This window comes from Rhinatrema bivittatum, chromosome 4, assembly GCF_901001135.1.
Source record: "Rhinatrema bivittatum chromosome 4, aRhiBiv1.1, whole genome shotgun sequence".
Taxonomy (NCBI): domain Eukaryota; kingdom Metazoa; phylum Chordata; class Amphibia; order Gymnophiona; family Rhinatrematidae; genus Rhinatrema; species Rhinatrema bivittatum.
In genome coordinates, this window is record NC_042618.1 from 179,473,226 (window position 1) to 179,493,388 (window position 20,163).

General features: G+C 47.6%; 1 protein-coding gene across 2 annotated transcripts in view; it reads left to right on the forward strand.

Moving 5' to 3' along the window:
* ABCA5 (ATP binding cassette subfamily A member 5) overlaps positions 1-20,163 on the forward strand; it is a 510,372-nt gene that overhangs the window by 141,311 nt on the left and 348,898 nt on the right. For both annotated transcript variants that reach the window (XM_029599288.1, XM_029599289.1), the window contains one exon: positions 12,135-12,310. In XM_029599288.1, coding sequence (XP_029455148.1) covers positions 12,135-12,310 — 176 coding nt within the window. The remainder of the gene's footprint in view (positions 1-12,134; positions 12,311-20,163) is intronic.

The following is a 20,163-nucleotide window of genomic DNA, read 5'->3' on the forward strand; positions in this document are numbered from 1 at the left end:
CCCTGAGAGGGCTCTGACCAGGGGGCTGGCGGCGGTAATGGTTTCACAATGAAGCTAGGCTGGTCCACTCACTCGAGATGGTGGTAGAAGGCTGTCTACCACAGGTTTAAGAAGAGTGGACCAGGATTACCTCAGACCAATGGGTCCTAGAGGTAATAAGGGATGGCTATGCTTTAGAATTTTTTCGCCCCATCACGGAAGCTTTCTTGGTGTCTCATTGCAGTGTCCGAGGCAAGCAAGTGGCGATTCGGAACTCATTGTGTCGCCTTCAGTTGCTGGCATGATAGTACTGGTAGCGGCCAGGGAGCGCGGTCGCTGGAAGTACTCGAGTTACTGTGTTGTGCCAAAAAAAGGAAGGAGCCTTTCATCCCATCCTTGATCTATAAAAGGTGATTGGCTTATCCGAGGGAAATCGGAGGAGGTATGCCGGAAGTCTGTGCGCACAGTGATGGATATGTTGTGGTCCTTGAGCTGGGTGGTGAATTTGGTGAAGAGTCACTTGAGCCCTACCCAGATACTGGAATACTTGGGGGCAAGGTTCGCTACTCAGCTCAGTAGAGTGTTTTTTCACCTTGGAGAGGACTTGGAAGTTACAATCCCAGGTGATGCGGATTTTGCGGATGCCAATGCGCAGGGCTTGGGATTATTTTCAGGTCCTGGGTTCAATGGCATCAACATTGAATTTGGTGCCATGAACTTTTGCCCACATGCGCATTCTACAGGAGGCATTGCTGTCATGCTGGAATCCATTGTCAGAGGAGTTTCATTAGGCTTTACCACTGCAGGATACTTCCAGGTCCAGTCTATCATGGTGGCTGTGTTGGCCCAGTTTGGAGAAAGGGATGGGCATGGAGGTTCTGGACTGGGTTATAAGGATCACGGATGTCAACCTCAAGGGTTGAGAGGTGATCTGTCAAGAACAGCTGGCACAAGGACTATGGTCACCAATGGAAGCATCCTGATTTATCAATCACTTGGAAATGAGAGCAGTGTGCAGGGAGTTGGTGGAATTCCTTCCACAAGTCCAAGGTTGAATGGTCAGAGTGTTTTCGGACAATGTGACAATGGTAGCTCATATCAATCAGCAAGGGGGAACGAAGAGTTGCAGGGTTGCCCAAGGAGCCCAGGAACTTTTTGCTTGGGCGGAGTGACATTTGCAGGGGATAGCCGCTTCACATGTTGCGGGAGTGGACAATGTGCAAGCGGACTATCTCAGCAGGTAAAGTTGGACCCGGGAGAATGGGAGCTGTCGAAAGAAGCCTTTGGCCTTATCCAGTCTCGTTGAGGCAGACCCGTCTGGATCTGATGGCGACAAGGAGCCAACACCAAGGCAGCAAGTTTCTTCATCTGCAGATGATAGGTCGCAGCTGAGGGCATAGACGCTCAGGTTCTTCCATGGCTGATAAGGATGCTCCTATATGTGTTTCCTCCATGATGGTAAATAGGTCAAGTGTTTAGGCACATCGAGAGGCATCCGGACCAGATGGTACTGGGGGTGCAGAGAGGCTGTGTCATCCGTGGTTCGTAGATCTTGTTCAGCAAACAACTGATGGTCTCTGAGATTGGCTCATTTGCAGGGGCTGTTAAGGCAAGGTCTTATTTTCTTGGATTGGGCGGATCACTTTTGTCTCACAACTTGACTTTAGACAGCAAGCGCTTGCGACAAAAAGGATACTTTGCGCCTGTGATTTTCAAGAGCTTAGTTTACAATTTCTTGCGGGTTCAGATGGCAGCCTTGGGGTATCTCAGAGGTATTCTATTGGGAAAAGGTTGTTGGCCTCACATCCGGATGTTGTGAGGTCTTTGAAGGGGGTTGAGCATCTGTGGCCACCTGTGCTTAGATTGGGTCTGGAATAGAGTTTAAACTTGGTCTTGCAGGTGCTTTGTGTGCCTCTGTTTTGAGCCGTTGAGGAAGGCATCGTTAAAGGACCTCACGCTGAAGGTGGTATTTTTGGAGGCAATTTTTTCATTCAGAAGGATCTCGGAGCAGCAGGCTTTGTCCTATAGGGAACCATTTTTGAAGATTTCAGATGAGGGGAATTTCTTTGTGCATGGTACCTTCGTTCCTATCTAAGGTGGTATCTTCGTTTCACCTGATTCAGACTGTGGAGCTCCTGCCTTCCCAAATTGATCTGCTGAGTCACCAGAGGCAAAGGTCACAGTCAGTTTTCGGTGGTCCGATCATTTGTTTTTTATTGTTTGGATGTGCCAGAAATGGATGCAAGGCCTCCAAGGGCATGATAGTGCATTAGCTGAAGGAAGCTATTGTTTTGGCCTACCTTTATAAGGGGAGAAGAATTCCAGAGGTGTTGCGCATGCACTCTACTAGAGTGTAAGCAGCGTCGTGGGCCAAGTGTCAATTAGTGTCGCTGCAGGAGATTTGTAGATTGGTGATGTGGTCTTCTCTTCATACTTCATTTTGCTGTTACCGTTTAGATGTTCAGGCTCCAGGAGAGCCTACCTTTGGTTAAAATGTGTTTAGAGAGGGTGTTTCACAGACCTGCTCAGTGTAGGGGTGCTTTGGTACATCCCACTTGACTGGACTGATCTGTGGTACTTAAGGAACGAAAATTAGCAGGATAGAACCAATTTTCCTTTGCCGCTTCTCCTTCTTTAGAGGCTTCCTTCTTGCCTTGGGCTTCAGTGTCTAAAGAATTTTTTAAATGCCCACAACAAGCGTTTATGTTCGAGCAAGAGCCAGTCCTAGGATCTGCTTCTGCATTTCCAGTACTGTCGGGGTTAGTGGAAGATTAGGGCAGGAAAAGGTCCAGAGAAGAGGAGGGGGATAAGCAGTTACCAGAATATGACATTTTTGGTTCTGAGTATTCTCTTGATGATTTTAGGAGAATACCGCTGAGACATACTGAAGAAGAAATGGAATATCCTCCTAAAGGGAAGAATGGTACACTTGTGCTGCAGGTCTTTCATAAAAAAGAGCTTGCATTCTTGATTTCTCAATCCCTGCACACTTGAATATTGCAGAAGATAAAATGGAAGAGATTTCTAATTTAAAGGAGGATCCTGTTATGGTTAGTATTAGAAAGCCTTCCAAGTCCTTCCTTCTTCATAAATCAATGAAGGATTTGATTGATATAGTATGGGTATACCAGAGGCAAACTAAAGGAGGTTGCTCCTTAGCCAATTTATGGCTCTTGGATCATCAGGAAAGAGAGATATTTCTTTTTCCAAGTATAGCTGCCTTGTTCTGTTCAGTCACTAAAAGGATGACAGTCCTGGTAGAGGGTAGGGCTGCACTTAAGGATTCTCAGGACAAGGGAATAGAGTCATGCTCAAACAAACTTTTGAGGCTGTTAGCATGACGCTACATATAGCGACTTGCATTTGCATAGTGGCAAGATCTGGTTTGCTTCTGGCACAGCATGTCCAAGGAAGAGTCAATAGATAAGCCCACTCAGTTGGAACCAGGAGCAGCGTATTTGGCAGATGCTTGTTTTGATCTTGTGCAGACATTGGCCAAGGGTGTAGCTTCCATCTATATCTAAGTCCAGCTTGACCAAACTTCTCTTTAAGGGGCAACCTTTAGGGGTCATTTATCAAAATGCGATAAGGCGTTTTCGCATGCGTTAAGGGCTTATCGCATGCGAAAAGCCCCATTAATGCATGCGATAAGCCTTTAACGCATGTGAAAACGTGTTTAACGCATGCGATCACACCATATTGTATGGTGCGATGCAAATTCAGAAAATAGGAGGAGTTAGGGGCGCAGAGTGGGCTGGGTTAGCCTGTCTGCGAAGTGCTATCGCACAGCCATAACACCGATTTTAACTACACCTCTTTGGATTGCGTTAGGCTGTGCGATAGCTGCCGTGACTGTGCGGTAAGGTTTCATCGCCATTTGCGATGTCTCCCGTAAGTCCTATTTCAAGTGAATTGACGGGTCCAGAGCCGAGAGAGAGAGACTGGCCATAATATCATGGCCCATAGGTAGGTATTTGTATCCCTATGGTAGGCCCACCTAGTAACTCGAGGTGGGGTATAGGTAAGAGTGTAGGGGGTTAGGGGCCAATTTGACATTCTACGTGATACCTACGAACAGAACAGTGGTCTCTTGAGGAGGATTCCCCACCCATTTTGATGTTGCGGCGATGCCCCCCCCCCCCCACGATTCTCCTAAGGAAACAGGAGACCCGGAGGAGTTTTCCCTGGAATTTATTTTACTTATGCACCAAGCCTTCCTGGCTAGGAGGCAGGCAGTGCCGAAGCGGCTCGGACATATGGGAACCCTGTCGGTGCCTCCAGTGAAGAAGGCTCATGGCTCGGATGCGCAGCAGCGTCCGGGGATCCTTCTCCCCAGACAGGGGATTCCCTCCAAGTGCCACAGGACCTGGGAGCGGATGCAGAAGCTGTGGCAGACTCTGGGACGGGTCCAGGAGTAGACCCGGATCTGACTCCGGATCCGGGGGATGTGGATCCTGATGATCTGCATGGTGACGACCGCCCTCCAGTGGAGGGTGATGATCCCAGCGTGGTCCACCTTTTTCAAGCGTGAAGAGCTCCGTCCTCTCATTCCACAGGTCTTGGACGTCCTGGGGCTTAAAGTTTCTCAGGAGGAGTCCGACAATGAGGGAGTTAATCCTGTTCTTGATGGTATCCGAGGTCCGACAACTTCTTTTCCGCTACCTAAAAGGTCCGCAAACTAGTCTTCCAGGAATGGGATACTCCTGATGCGGGACTGAAGGTGGGCAGGGCTTTGGCAAAGCTTTACCCCATGTCCTCGGATATTTTAGATCTTCTGAAGATTCCAAAGGTAGATGCGGCAGTTTCGGCAATCACTAAAAAGACCACTATCCCAGTAGCTGGGGCCGGCACTGAAAGACATGCAAGACCACAAGCTTGAGATCCAGCTAAAGCGAGTTTTTGAAGTAGCTGCCTTAAGTCTTCATGCGGCAGTTTGTGCTAGCCTTATGCAGAGGGTGTGTCTGTGTTGGGTTCAAGATTCCACCTCCTCCTCTGCTGCCGGTGGCAGCAGAGTGCTTCAGGCCGCTCGTTTAGAGACGGGTATTGCTTATGTGGCGGATGCGCTGTATGACCTTGTGCGGATGTCAGCTCGGAGTATGGTATCAGTGGTGGCAGCTCGTCGCCTTCTATGGCTGCAGAATTGGACAGCGGATTTGTCCTCAAAGTCTCAGCTTTGTAACCTCCCCTTTAAAGACATGCTCCTGTTCGGGAATGACCTTGATAAGCTGGTAAAGCTGCTCGGAGAGACCAAGGGCAATTAGTTGCCAGAAGATAGGAGGTCTTCCAAGGTTTTTCCGCCTCTGGCTTGTTTTCGGGACTCTCGCTGGTACCGAACCACCAGGTATTCCGTGCCTTCTACTTCCAAACAGACTCCGGGACGCCAGCAGTCCTTTCACGGTGGTCGCCGCTCCGGCAGAGACTCTGGAAACCTCAGTGCCGGAAACAGTAAATCCTCCCAATGAAGCCACGGGCACCCATTCCATCGTCGAAGCTGTCGGAGGCAGATTATCCAACTTTTACACGGAATGGGCGAGAATCACTTTGGATCGCTGGGTCCTGGAAGTGATCAGAGACGGCTACGCTCTAGAGTTCTCGTGACCGGTTCGAGAGGTATTTGTGGAGTCCCATGTGGCATCTCATGCCAAGCGAGAGATGGTGCGGGCCACCTTGCAGCACCTTCTCGAGCTCAAGGCGATTGTCCCCATTCCGGAGGCTCATGAAGGCCGTGGCCGGTACTCTGTTTACTTTGTGGTTCCCAAAAAGGAGGGCACCTTTTGGCCCATTCTCGATCTGCAGAAGGTAAACCGTTGTCTTCGGATCCCTCGTTTTTCGAATGGAGACCCTGAGGATGGTAATGGCTGCGGTCCGAAAAAGAGAGTTTCTGGCATCCCTGGAACTCACGGAGGCATATCTACACATAACAATCCGGTTGAGCCATCAGAGGTTTCTGCGCTTTAAGGTCTTGGGACAACACTACCAGTTTTGGGCCCTTCCGTTTGGCCTAGCCACAGCTCCTCGAACATTCACCAAGGTGATGGTGGTGGTAGTTGCCTTACTTCGCAAGGAAGGGATTTTTGTCCATCCTTGCCTGGACGATTGGTTGATTCACGCGAAGTCTCGGGAGGACTGCGAGAGGTCTGTTTGTATGGTGATGCTCACCTTACAGGCGCTTGGGTGGGTCGTCAATGTTCAGAAGAGTGATTTGCAACCCACCCAAGATCTGGTTTTCTTGGGAGCGCAGTTCGATACCTTGCGCGGCAAGGTGTTTCTGCGGCGGACCGAGTAACAAAGTTGCAAAGCCAGGTCCAAGCCCTGCTTCAGCGGAAGAATCCCACCGTCTGGCATCACCTACAAGTTCTGGGATCCATGGCTTCCACCTTGGACTTAGTGCCATGGGCATTCGCTCACTTATGACCGTAACAGCGTGCGCTTTTGTCATGATGGAGTCCGGTGTCGGAACAGTTCCACGTGCCAATGCCTCTTCTGCCAGAATCCAGAGCCAGTCCGTCGTGGCTATCGCGTGACAATCTGGAGCGGGGGGTGGACTTGGACTCTCCGCATTGGCTAATAATATCCACAGATGACAGTCTTTCTGGTTAGGGCGCGGTGTATAAAGACAGATCAGCCCAAGGGCTATGGTCGCCGACGGAGGGATCTTGATCCATCAGTCGTTTCGAGACAAGAGCTGTTCGACCTGCCCTACAAGCATTCTGACCCTGGATTCAGGGCAAAATGGTTAGAGTGTTCTCCGACAATGCGACAATGGTGGCTTATATCAACCGTCAAGGAGGGACAAGAAGTCCCGCGGTGGCTCTCGAGGCTCGACTCCTGTTTGACTGGGCAGAGTGTCATCTCAAGGGAATTGCCGCTTTTCATGTTATCAGAGTGGAGAACGTACAGGTGGACTTCCTCAGCAGACAGCAACTCGATCCAGGAGAGTGGGAACTGTCCTCCGAAGCGTGGAACCTAATTTGCGCCAGATGGGACGTGCCACAACTAGATCTGATGGCAACTCAGGCGAATGCGCAGATAGACCGATTCTTCAGCCGCCGGTGGGAGCGGGACTCAGTGGGTCTCGATGCTCTGATGTGTCCGTGGCCCACGGGGATTCTACTTTATGCCTTCTCGCTGTGGCCCCTCATCGGGCGTCTTCTCCATCGAATAGAACTCCATCCGGGCAGGGTGTTACTGGTAGTACCGGAGTGGTCACGATGCCCAAGGTTCGCGGATCTGGTTTGCATGGCTCTAGAATGTCCATTGCAGCTCGCTAATCTGCCGCATCTTCTTCGGCAGGGACCCATGTTTTCGGATCAGGAGGATCACTTCTCTCACGTGGCTTGGCTTTTGAGAGGCGACATTTATGCTGGAAGGGTTATTGTGAGCAGGTCATTTCCACCCTTCTTCAGGCTCGATGCCCGGCCACTTCCATGGCTTATGTTAGAGTCTGGAAGCTTTTTGAGTCATGGTGTCATGAGTGGGCCTGCAATCCGTTGTCTGTGGATGTCTCTCGTGTGCTGGACTTTCTGCAACAGGGGCTCGCTAAGGGATTAGCGTTCAATTCCCTTAGGGTACAGGTAGCAGCTTTGGGTGCTTTGCGGGGCAGAGTTAATGGCCGTTCGCTTGCACTTAAGAACATAAGAACATAAGAAAATGCCATACTGGGTAAGACCAAGGGTCCATCAAGCCCAGCATCCAATCCAGGCCAAAAGAACCTGGCAAGTACCCAAAAACTAAGTCTATTCCATGTTACCATTGCTAATGGCAGTGGCTATTCTTTAAGTGAACTTAATAGCAGGTAATGGACTTCTCCTCCAAGAACTTATCCAATCCTTTTTTAAACACAGCTATACTAACTGCACTAACCACATCCTCTGGCAACAAATTCCAGAGTTTAATTGTGCGTTGAGTAAAAAAGAACTTTCTCCGATTAGTTTTAAATGTGCCCCATGCTAACTTCATGGAGTGCCCCCTAGTCTTTCTACTATCCGAAAGAGTAAATAACCGATTCACATCTACCCGTTCTAGACCTCTCATGATTTTAAACACCTCTATCATATCCCCCCTCAGTCGTCTCTTCTCCAAGCTGAAAAGTCCTAACCTCTTTAGTCTTTCCTCATAGGGGAGCTGTTCCATTCCCTTTATCATTTTGGTAGCCCTTCTCTGTACCTTCTCCATCGCAATTATATCTTTTTTGAGATGCGGTGACCAGAATTGTACACAGTATTCAAGGTGCGGTCTCACCATGGAGCGATACAGAGGCATTATGACATTTTCCATTTTATTCACCATTCCCTTTCTAATAATTCCCAACATTCTGTTTGCTTTTTTGACTGCCGCAGCACACTGAACCGACGATTTCAATGTGTTATCCACTATGACACCTAGATCTCTTTCTTGGGTTGTAGCACCTAATATGGAACCCAACATTGTGTAATTATAGCATGGGTTATTTTTCCCTATATGCATTACCTTGCACTTATCCACATTAAATTTCATCTGCCATTTGGATGCCCAATTTTCCAGTCTCGCAAGGTCTTCCTGCAATTTATCACAATCTGCTTGTGATTTAAGTACTCTGAACAATTTTGTGTCATCTGCAAATTTGATTATCTCACTCATCGTATTTCTTTCCAGATCATTTATAAATATACAAGCCGTTAAGCCCGTTAAAACGGGCTACATTACATTTTTTTTTCAGTCCATTTTCTAACATAGCACCCTTCTACACTTTTTCTCCCTCTCTCCCCCTTCCCCTCGTTCACTCCTCCCCTTTCCTCCACTCAGTCTTACTCACCCTCTGTCTCCCACTGCCTCCTTCCCCTCACTCTCACCTCTCTCCCCTTCCCTCAGTCACTCCCACCTCTCTCCCCTACCCTCAGTCACTCCCCACCCTCTCTCAATCCCATCCCCTCCCCCTCAGCCCTCCTCCACTCCCTTTTTCTCTGCTCCACAACTTCTTACCCTTCCACTTACTCACATCCCTGTCTCTCACCTCTCCCTCATTCTCCCTCTCCCCCTTCCACTTACTCACATCCCTGTCTCTCACCTCTCCCTCATTCTCCCTCTCCCCTCACTCCCTACCTCCCTCCCACACATTCACCCACTCCTCCCTCACTCTCACTCAGTCCCTCCTTCCCCCTCCCTCACTCTCACTCAGTCCCTCCCTCCCACTCAGTCCTCCCTCTCACTCAGTCCCTCCCTCCCTCCCACTCAGTCCCTCCCTCCCTCTCACTCAGTCACTCCCTCCCTCAGTCCGTCCCTCCCTCTCTCTCTCTCCTCCCTCCCTCGCTACTGGCCGCTGCTCGCTGCCGCCGCCCGCTGCCGCCGCCGCTGCCACCCGCCGCCGCTGCCACCCGCCGCCGCCATGTTTTTTTTTTTCTGGCAGAGACCGACGTGCTCGCCCGCACATGCGCAGTAGAGCTGGTCTGTACTGCGCATTTGCAGCACGTCGGTCAACCTTCAATTATTAGGTTGATTGAAATTAAGGGTCCCAATACAGATCCCTGAGGCACTCCACTGTCCACTCCCTTCCACTGAGAAAATTGTCCATTTAATCCTACTCTCTGTTTCCTGTCTTTTAGCCAGTTTGCAATCCATGAAAGGACATCGCCACCTATCCCATGACTTTTTACTTTTCCTAGAAGCCTCTCATGAGGAACTTTGTCAAACGCCTTCTGAAAATCCAAGTATACCATATCTACCGGTTCACCTTTATCCACATGTTTATTAACTCCTTCAAAAAAGTGAAGCAGATTTGTGATTTCTTAAGAGTTAAACCTTTGCGTCCTCCCGTCCGTTCTGTTTGTCTGGATTGGAGTTTGAACCTGGTACTTCGTGGACCCCCTTTTGAGCCTATCTGCAGAGATTCTCTGAAGGATTTGACCCTAAAAACGGTGATTTTGGTGGCCATTTGTTCGGCTCGTCAGATTTTGGAATTACAGGCCCTGTCGTGTCCGGATCCCTGTCTTCGAATTTGTGATGATAGGGTGTCGCTTCGTACGGTCCCGTCCTTTGTCCCGAAGGTCTTTTCGGCCTTTCATGTCAACCAGACGGTCAAACTTCCAGGTTTTCTGCAGTGGTCTCAGGAATCCTCTTAGGATAGAGACCTTTATCTTTTGGACATGCGCCGAGTTCTTTTACGTTACCTGGAGGTTACTAATGCCTTCCAACGTTCCAATCACTTATTCATCCTCTTTGGGGGCCCTAAGCAGCATGACAAAGCATCTAAGCCAACCATATCGCGTTGCTTTGGCATACATTGCCTTAGGTCGTCAAGTTCCTTTGGGTCTCAGAGCTCATTCCACCAGAGCCCAGGCTACGTTCTGGGCAGAGTGTCAATTACTGTTGCCTCAGGAGATCTGTAGGGCTGCTGTGTGGTCCTCTTTACACACTTTCACTAAGCATTACAGACTGGACGTTAAGGCTTCTGATGAATCGTCCTTTGGTGAGAGTGTTCTGCGTGCGGGTCTTTCGGGTTCCCATCCAGTATAGGGTGGCTTGGGTACATCCCACTTTTCTGGACTGATCTGGTTATGTTCAGGAAATAAAAATTGGTTCTTACCTGCTAATTTTCGTTCCTGTAATACCACAGATCAGTCCAGAGGCCCACCCCTTTCTTCAGATACCGAAAGACTGTCTTGGTCAGAACCTGCTTAAGTTTTTTATTGTTGAAGCTCCTTTTTTGCAGACATGATTCATAGAGCGGTTTTTTTTAGCAGTTGTTCGGTCTGGTTTTTGCCAGCGGCGAAGTGGTAGTCTGGAAATTTGGTTGGATGCTACCCTTTGTTATTTAGTTCTGTTAGCATGGGCTTGGGTACAGGTCAATACTGAGTGACTGCAGGTGGCACTCTTGTTATGTAGCAGTGCCCAAAGTTCTAATTGTTCTCTGACTCTACCTGCTGGTAGGGATACACAACCCACTTTTCTGGACTGATCTGTGGTATTACAGGAACGAAAATTAGCAGGTAAGAACCAATTTTCATCTATCTTTAAATTTTGGGAAAACTGAAATTTTATATTTAGTGAGATATCCGTCAGATGCTGTTCCTGGAAAGATTGTTATCAAGGATGCAGAGATCCCTATAGTCAGTGAGGCCCATAATTTAGAAGTCATCATGGACTTATCTTTGTCTCTCTGACTTCATATAAGTCAAATTGTGAAGAATACTTTTTTCAGGCTTCGCATGGTTCAGAGAGATTTTCCTTATTTGAACAAAACTGATTTTAAAACTGTGGTCATTCATTGGTTAAGTCCTCCCTAGATTTTTGCAGCAGTCTTTACCTGGGCTTGCCACAAGGAACCTTATGAGCTCTTCAGAATGCTGCTACATGTGTTGTAACAGACACCCTGATAAGACAACATGTTTCTCCTGTTTTGGAGCATATCCATTGGCTTCGGATCAAGGGGAGGATACAGTTTAAAATATTATTGCTAGTTTTTAAGGGTTTTAAAGGTGTTTTAATGCTGTACTGAAAATTTATCAGCCATCTCGTCCACTTAGATCATCTCAATTTTTACTTAAGTGCCCTCTTTCAGAGCATATATAATGTTAAACGAATCTTGTGAGTGTCTATTTTGCATACAAGGTCCTCAACTCTGGAATGCAATACCTCTGGAGGCCAGTATGAAGGTCTCAGTCCCAAAGTTCAGAAAAATGATCAAATCAATTTTATTTAAGCAGGCGTTTAATATTGATTAGGCCCAAATAAATAAGCATGTGACTTAAGAACTCAGTAGATTACTGTTTATTACTGATGTATTATTATAATTTGGAAAAGGCTTTTTAAATTGCTGTAACGATGAGGCAAGTATTAATTTTTATATATTTATTTCTTGCTGAAGTTTGTTGAGCCCTACCTCATTGCAGTAATGAGGTTTTATTTGATTATTTTATTGTTTTTATTTTAATTTTTAAAATGTATCTTTTATTATGTAGTGTTTATATTGTCTCTGGCGCTAATGTGAGCATTAGAAGAGGCTGTTATGTTCTGTGAGTGGTGGTCCTGTTTCTTATAGTGTGTTTTATGATCATTTTATAACTGTTTTTATGTATAACAATCTATGACTGTTTTATTGTAAACCACTCAGTAATGTTGATGGGCAGTATACACATTTTATAAATAAATAAATAAGAAACTATATTTTTCCCCCACAGGATTTGTTACTGTCTATGGGTATAGAGTATCGGAAATTGATGAAATGTTGGAACTGAGAAAAATAATAGGAATTTGCCCACAATCTGATGTACATTTTGAAAATCTCACAGTGGAAGAGAACTTGTCGGTGTTTGCTGCCGTTAAAGGGATAGAGCTTCAAAGACAGGAGCAGGAGGTAGGCTGTGATCATATAACGTTGTTTTTAATGTTATTTGTTATTAGTATTTATTCAATTTTCTCCAAGTTCATGTTCCTGTTCCATGTAAGACACACATGTTAAGTCACCCCAATGTTATATGTAAACCGAAATGATTAGCAACATTGTTGCTAGAACTTCGGTATATAAAAAAAATGTTAAATAAATAAATAAATAATAAATAAATATAACCTGTTATAGTCACCCTATGCACTCATTTTAATTTGCTGTAGGAAGAAAGCGTTATTGTTTACCCTGAGAAAAGTAGTTTTTGAACTTATCTTGCAGATTTTTCTAACAGAAAAAAGGAGGATCTCTTTCTACTTTTATTGTTTTTTTTGAATCATAAGAGGCCAATATTCAGCCACGATCTGTCTGAGAAAGTTAGCTGAATAAACTTATCCAGCTAATTTGACCGAGATATTCAGCGGCATGGCCATGCTGCTAAATATACACGGCTATCTTATGGTTAGTCGGATAAGGTTATCTGGCTAACTAAGACAGCCTGTTAGGGTTGTGGGCCCCTGGTTTGGAGTGAAGTTGACGCCACCTACTGGGAGGGCCCAGTAGATCCTCAGTGTCAACTGATGACGATCACTGCAGAGACGGACTGGAGCTTCGCCTTTACTAGCAACTTTCCCCGCGAGTTGAGAATTTGGGGTCTAGGGGCCGGCAGGTCTTAGGAGAGAGTCTCTGGTGAAGAGGAAGCATTGACAGTAGCCTGGCTGGCGTTGAGATGAGGTATGGCTTGACTGAATCTGAAGACAAGACTGCGGCTATGACTGCACCTATGGCTGAGGATGAAGACAAGGCTGCGGTTATGTCTGAGGCAACACACATTACCGGAGGGTAGTTGACCCGTTGCTGAGGCAGTGAGGACGAGGCAGAGAAAGCCCTATACAAGGCTCAGTCTATGATGTCATCCAAGGGTGCCGCAGGCCCTTTAAATGTGCCTGTGTTTGTCACATGCGCACCTAGGAGCGCATTAGAAGAAGTAGGAATGGTGGCAGCCTGCTGAGCATCGGTGGCATGCTGCCATGTCTCATCGGGCGTTTTGGGTGCCTGAATCATGAGCCGGGAAACATAATACAGCCAAATAGACTTACCTGGCTAAGGGGTAAATTTACTAAGCTGTAATAAGCATTTTACAACTAAAAACAGTATATTGCAGCAATATCAGGGCCGGTGGAAGCACTAAGCACCTACCCCTAAACCTGTAGTACTCTAGGTGTTTGCCTAGATCGTAATTGGACCATACTGTTTCTGCTCCTGTTTCGACCATCGCTGCCTGACATCTCCGCTCCGCCCTCCTTGGCGACTCCCTCTTGCTCTAGTGGAAGGTTGGCTGCCAAGGCGTCATTCTGTCGACTCCCTCCGGCATCCCCGGAGCGGCTCGACGTTGCAATCCGCCATGATTCACAAGAGTCTAAGGGCATGCGTGCGGCGCGGCCCCGACTGATGTTCCAGCAGTGGCGTGAACCTCAGGGGCGTCCCCCTGAGATGACGTCATCCGTACCAAATATTTAAGGTCTCAGAAATCGCTAATGAATCGAGTTAGCAAGGACCAGTTTCGCACTCTCCTAGCTACTCTGCCTCCTCGGACTTACCAGGGGAACCCGCTCCTCGGGGGCCTCGCTCTCTCTTGTTTTTCAGGTCAGTCTGGAACCGGTACTCACTCCTTGAGGGCCCATGTTCCCGGATTGGTTGCTGAATACTTATTCTGCCTGGAAGTCATCGCTGCCTACTACACCAGTGAGTTACTATCTCTCTCTCAGAGCTTTCCCTGGAACCAGGTACTCGCTCCTCGAGGGCCTAACTCATTCCAACACCTGGACTACTTCTAGAGACTATTGTGTGAGTGTTACCATAAAGGTTCTGTTCCTGAACTCTGCATATCCTGCCTACTCACTACATTCAGTTTCTATACAGCTCAGTTATCCAGGATCGCTGTTCCAGTACCTGAGGGACTACAGCCCTGCCGGGCACTTCCAGCTCACTACTGCCACCTCTGGTGGTTCAATATACTGTTTAATAAAAGAACTAGTGTGTGTCTGTCTCCATACTCTGAGCCTGACCAGTGGTTCCTCTCGCGATCTTCCTCTGGGGGCGTGGTCATCTGCCACCGGCCCAAGGATCCACCCACAACTACCTCAAACACCAACAGCTCCTGTGGGCTGTGCTGGCTGGACCTCCAATGCTCTGTCTCCAAAGAAGAAGGCCTGGCTGGAGCGACCCAAATGAGCAGAAACAACAGCATCAGAGGCCAGTCCATACACCCGAAGAAGCAGAAATGGTTGAACATGCAGGGTTGGAAGAAAGGAGGCAGAGCAGCATTGACCACATAGCCCAAAGAAGTAGCTATTCTTGCAGGTCTTAAAGAAGAAGGCAGTGAAACAGAGCAGCATCCCTGGGATCCAAAAAAGAAGCTGCATCGGTTGGGCCCTTGCAGACTGAAGAATATAGGACTCAGGAGGTGGAGTAGTATTGACTGGGGCGCACAGCTTGAAAAAGCAGAAGCAGCAACAGTGCCGGCTAAGTCGCAAGAGAAAGAGAGATGTCTCAGTGATGGAGGGTGCCCAAGCTCTGTGTGTGTGTGTGTGTGTGTGTGTGTGTGTAGGCATCAGTGTGTGTTTGTGTGGGCATGTGCATGAATGAGCATGTGTGTGTGAGCATGTGTGTGAATGAACATATGTGGACATGTGCGTGAATGAAGGATAAGTGCGCATGTGTGTGTGTGAGCATGAATGTGAGCATATGTGTGAACGAACATGTAGCAGGTGTGTGTAAGCATGTTTGTGAATGAGCATGTGTGGACGTGTGTGAATGAGCATATGTGGGAGTTTGTGTGTGTGATCATGGGTGGGCATGTGTGCGCATGAGTGTTAGAAACAGTGGAGGCAATTTTCAAAGGAGTTATGTGTGTAATTGTAACATATTCTCGTAGCAATTTTCTAAAGCCATTTACTCAAGTAAAGTGCACTACTGCGAGAAAATCTTATGGACAATTCAATGGTATATATTGTAGCAATTTTCAAAAGCCCACTAACTCAAGTAAAGTGCATTTATACGTGTAAAACCCAATTTTAAGTGTGTAAATGCTTTTTAAAATCATGCCCTTTGTGTATATGAAAGAGAGATAATAAAGTATTTGAACCCCTGCTCCTACACCCCTCACTACTAATCTGCGTCAATCTCGGAATGAACTGGAAATCAATCAAAAGGTTCCAGGTATGGAGAGTGGTAGATTTTTTTATCCTTATTAGTTTTAATTATTGGGTGTTAATTGTTGGCCTTTTCATAGGAAGAGTTGTTACTATTTGAATGATGGCTGCTAATTTTGTTTTGGTATGGAAGGTTTACTATATTGTTGTAATTCTGTTTATTCATGACTTTCTGAGGGCCCAGCCCACATCTAACACATGTTAAAATAGACCTAATACCATATTGCTTGCTTATTTATTTTAAAATATTTATAATCCGCCTATAATAAACTAGTCAATCTAGGTGGATAACATACGAAGATAGAATCATAAAAACATATACCAACAAATATATTAAAATACTTATTTTCAAAACCTTGATGGCTCAAGAGCACTTTCATCTAGATACGGCTGTTATCCCAAAAGCTTCTTTGAAAAGGAGGACCTTTACCTGTTTTCTGAACAGGTTCCATGTGTCCTTTATTGCACCACAGTAGTCCATATAAATATAATATACATGTTATTGTAACTGCTATTTTTAACCGCAGAATGTCCTTTTTCATGTAAAATCTGTTATTGTAAATGCAGAATTTTTATTTGTGTGTAGGGAGGTGTATGTGTGGAGGGGTGGCGCAAAGCTTTAAGGCTTGCTTTAGGGCACCTAATACCCTTGCACCGGCCCTGCATAATATTTTCCCCGAAAAACTGAGCGTATTTAAATGAGGTGCTTTGCATGCATATGCTTTGTAAATGCATGCAAAGCAAGTTATTAATACCGTAGGAAGTTTCATGGAAATAAAATAAAATTTCTTGCCCAAATAATTGCAAGCCATGTTATTTTATTGAAAATTAGTTACAGCTCAGCAGTTGTAGCTAATTTTCACCAGGAGCATCGGGATATTAATGCATGTCCTGATGTTCCTGGGCTGAAATTTAAAGGGCCATCATTGGCCCTAAGCCTTCCCCACCTCTAATGTATCAAAGCCCTCTTCCTCCAGGGGTCTTGAGAGACCCCGCCCACACTCCCCCACCACCACATCTAGAGGCAGCCCTCAAGTTAAAAATGTCTCCAAAAAGAAAATGAAGTTGAGTGGCAATGCCTTGGCCCAGTACCCCAATCCCGCCCTTTCCAAAAATGCCCCCTTGGATCTCTGTAAGATCCTCCCCTCACATTTGATGCTAGTCTCTCTTCTCCCAAAATAAGCCACCCAACCCCTCTAACCACCTTAGCCTGTCTAGTCTAGTGGGGCCTGCAACGCCTCTTCGACTCCAGTCCAATCGAATGAGGCTCCACTAGACTATCAGGTATGCCAGGAGGGGGGGGCGGTGATAGAGGATTGACTGGCTTCTTTTGCAGGGGGTAGCTGGCATCCATGAGGGTGGGGCCTTTTTTGGTAAGGGGAAGGGGTTTGGGTAGTCGGGCTGGGTGTCATCACGTGACTATTTTCTCAGTTTTGGAGACTTTTAAAACTTGTGGACCACTTGCAAAAGCATTGGGGTAGGGGGTCAGAGATCTTTCAAGACCCTTAGGGGGTCTCCATACTTGGGTGGCGGTATCTTTAGGATCGGCATCACCCTTTAAGAAGTTGGTGGTCCTGGGTAAAGGGGGCTGCCATAAAGTGCTTTTTGTTGCATTTTTCCCATAATATTTTTTCTCATGGAATTTTTCCATGGGAAAAAATATGGGGAAACTGTTGCGGCATTTTTCCGCGAAGGTAAAAAATGCTGTAAGGAAGCCTCTGAGGTATTTTTCTACCCCTGCATGGAAAAATACCATGGCACAGTAAATCTACCCCTAAGATAACTACCCCTAAGATAGCTGGATAAGTAGCTCTGCTCCAAAATGCCCCATCCTAACCCCTACTTATTCGGCTAGCTGTTTAGCCAGATAAACAGCTGACTTAAGTGGAGGCTGCTCAACATAGCTGAATATTCAAATAGTGCCATTTTGTTGGCTAAGTCAGAACTTAACTGGCTAAATGACACTGAATACTGACTTCCAAAGTATTAAAGTGAGATCTGCAGATATATGTACAGAAATGCTAGTTCCCTGTACGAACCCGGATCAGTCCAGACTCCTGGGTTTTGCCTCCCCTCCAGCAGATGGAGACAGAGAAGGTTTGACTGACTCTGCCCGATACCCTGAGGTGCCACCTACGGTCCGTCAGTATTTCTCTGTCTCCAGCAGATGGTGGAGGTGAAAAATCCTACAGTCTGTGATTAGAAAAATAGTTACAAAAAAAAAAAATAGGGAAATAGGTTTAGATTAGTACCTTTGTTTTAAAAAAAGAAAAAAAAAGAGGAAGTCTTTGGGCCTCCCAGGGCCTATGGGGACCATCCCCCCTGGTATTTAAGGTTGCTGAAGCTAGGGGTCAAGGACCCTGCTAGCCACTCCTGCCCCCAGTGCTTGGGGTGACACCGGGGAGCCCAACTCACTCACCCCAGGAGACTCAGGACCCGTGGAGATTGTTCAGTCAGGTTTGAAAAAAAAAAAGAAACGGTGTTGTTTTCTTGTACGAGCGAGTATCTCCATTCTCCTCCACAGGGGGGAGGGGGGTGAGCTGCTGACTTTTTCTCCCTGTGTTTTATTCGCTGCCGGTGCTAGACTGCCGATGCTGCGTGGTGCAGCCTGTCGCGTGTGCATCCCGCGATGGCCTGTGCTCCGTCTGCCTCCCGGGGGGGTGGGGGGGGGCACAGTTTAAAGGCACGCTGAGATTCCGGGAGACTCGGGCGGCCGCAGCACTCTTCCCCTGATCTATTCCCCCTCAGCGCGGGAACGGACTCCATTTTGGATTCTTTTCGCACGGCGGCACAGACCGCAGATGGGGAGGGGAAGTCCCCTCCTCCCTTTTCTCCACAGCAGGCGGCCTTCCAGGGGGGGAGGGGGGCAGGCCAATGGGGAATTTTACAGGCACGGCTGAGGAGAGCCCTGAGGGGGCTTCAGACTCCTCCTCCTCTTCTTCAGAATTCATTATGCTGCTTCATAAAGCATTTAAGGCTAGGAAGGCAGCTAAGAGAGAGCCTGGAGGAAGTTCTTATTTGTTTTCAGGGGTCCAGGGGCCTAAGTGATCCAGAACCCAGAGGGGGATGAGGTCCCAAAGAAGAAGCGCCCCCTGCGGTCTGTGTCGTCCCGGCCAATGGATATTTCTTCCTCAGAGGATTCTGAGCCAGGGGATCAGGAGCCAAAGGACAAGCCTCCTCAGGGGGTGGACCATGGAGATGACCAGGACTATATTCCCAGACATGGCCCCCAAGTAGTTGAGGGGAATGACCCCAAGGTGGTCTGCCTCTTCAGGAGAGATGAGTTAGGCCCGCTTATTCCTGCGGTGTTGGAGGAATTGGGCATTGATGCCCCTCTGGAGGACTCCCGGTAGGTCTCTGTGGTCCATCCAGGACTTTCCCTTTCCATCTTTCAGTCACTGACTTGTTGTTTCAGGAGTGGGACACCCTGGATTTGGGTTTGAAAGTCAGTAAAGCGATGGATAAACTGTATCCTTTGCCCTAGACCTCCTTCGGGTCCCCAAAGTAGATGTGGCGGTGTCTGCAGTCACCAAAAACACCACCATTCCAGTGACAGGTGCAACAGCCCTCAGAGATCTCCAGGACCTTAAGCTCAAAATCCAGTTCAAGAAAATCTTCGAGATGTCCACACTGGGAGTGCGGGCTGCCATGTGCAGCAGTTTCGCCTTGAGGGCAGAGCTTTGCTGGGTGCAACTCTTGCAGAGTAACACATCTCTTTCAGAGGAGGAGGCCACGCAAGTGGGGCGCTTGGAAGCCATGGTTGCTTACAGTGCAGATGCCCTATATGACCTGCTACATACCTCGGCCAGGTCTATGGTTTCAGCTGTCTCTGCCCGCAGTGTACTCTGGTTAAGGAACTGGTCTGCAGATGTCTCCTCCAAAGCTCAGCTGGGCTCTCTGCCTTTCAAAGGCAAACTGCTTTTCGGAAAGGATTTGGAAGACATGATTCAGTCCTAGGGGCAGAGCAAGGTTCATCGCTTGTCTGAGGATAAACCCAAAACGAGAGGTTCCTTTCCTCCTCGGTCCCGTTTCCGGGGAAATTGGAGGGTCCGCTCTTCCAGGTCATCGGGCTCCTCATCTAGGCAGAATTCTGGCAGTCAACAGTCCTGGTCCCAGTCCTTTCAAGTGCGTCACTTCGGTAGGACTGGAACCCCCCAGGCTGCAGGAGGAACTGAACGCTCTCAATGAAACGAGGCTGGTCTGTTCCTCTGTTCTGGTTGTAGGAGGCAGGTTGTCTCAGTTTTATGAGGAATGGGCCAAATTGACGTCGGACCAGTGGGTCCTCAATGTGATAAGACACAGCTACGCTGTGGATTTTGTTTGGCGCCTTTGAGATCACTTTCTCGCTCCCCATGCTCGTACAAAGAGAAACGTTGGGCAGTGCGAGACACATTGCAACGTCTGCTGGACCTTGGAGCCATTGTTCAAGTTACTCCTGTGGAACGGTGGAAGTGCCGCTACTCCATTGACTTCGTGGTGCCAAAGAAAGAGGGCACCTTCCGGCACATTCTCAATCTGAAGAGGTTCAACAGATGCCTTCGAGTTCCTCGGTTTCGCATGGAGACCCTATGGTCGGTCATTGCTTCAGTGCACAAGGAAGAATTCCTAGCT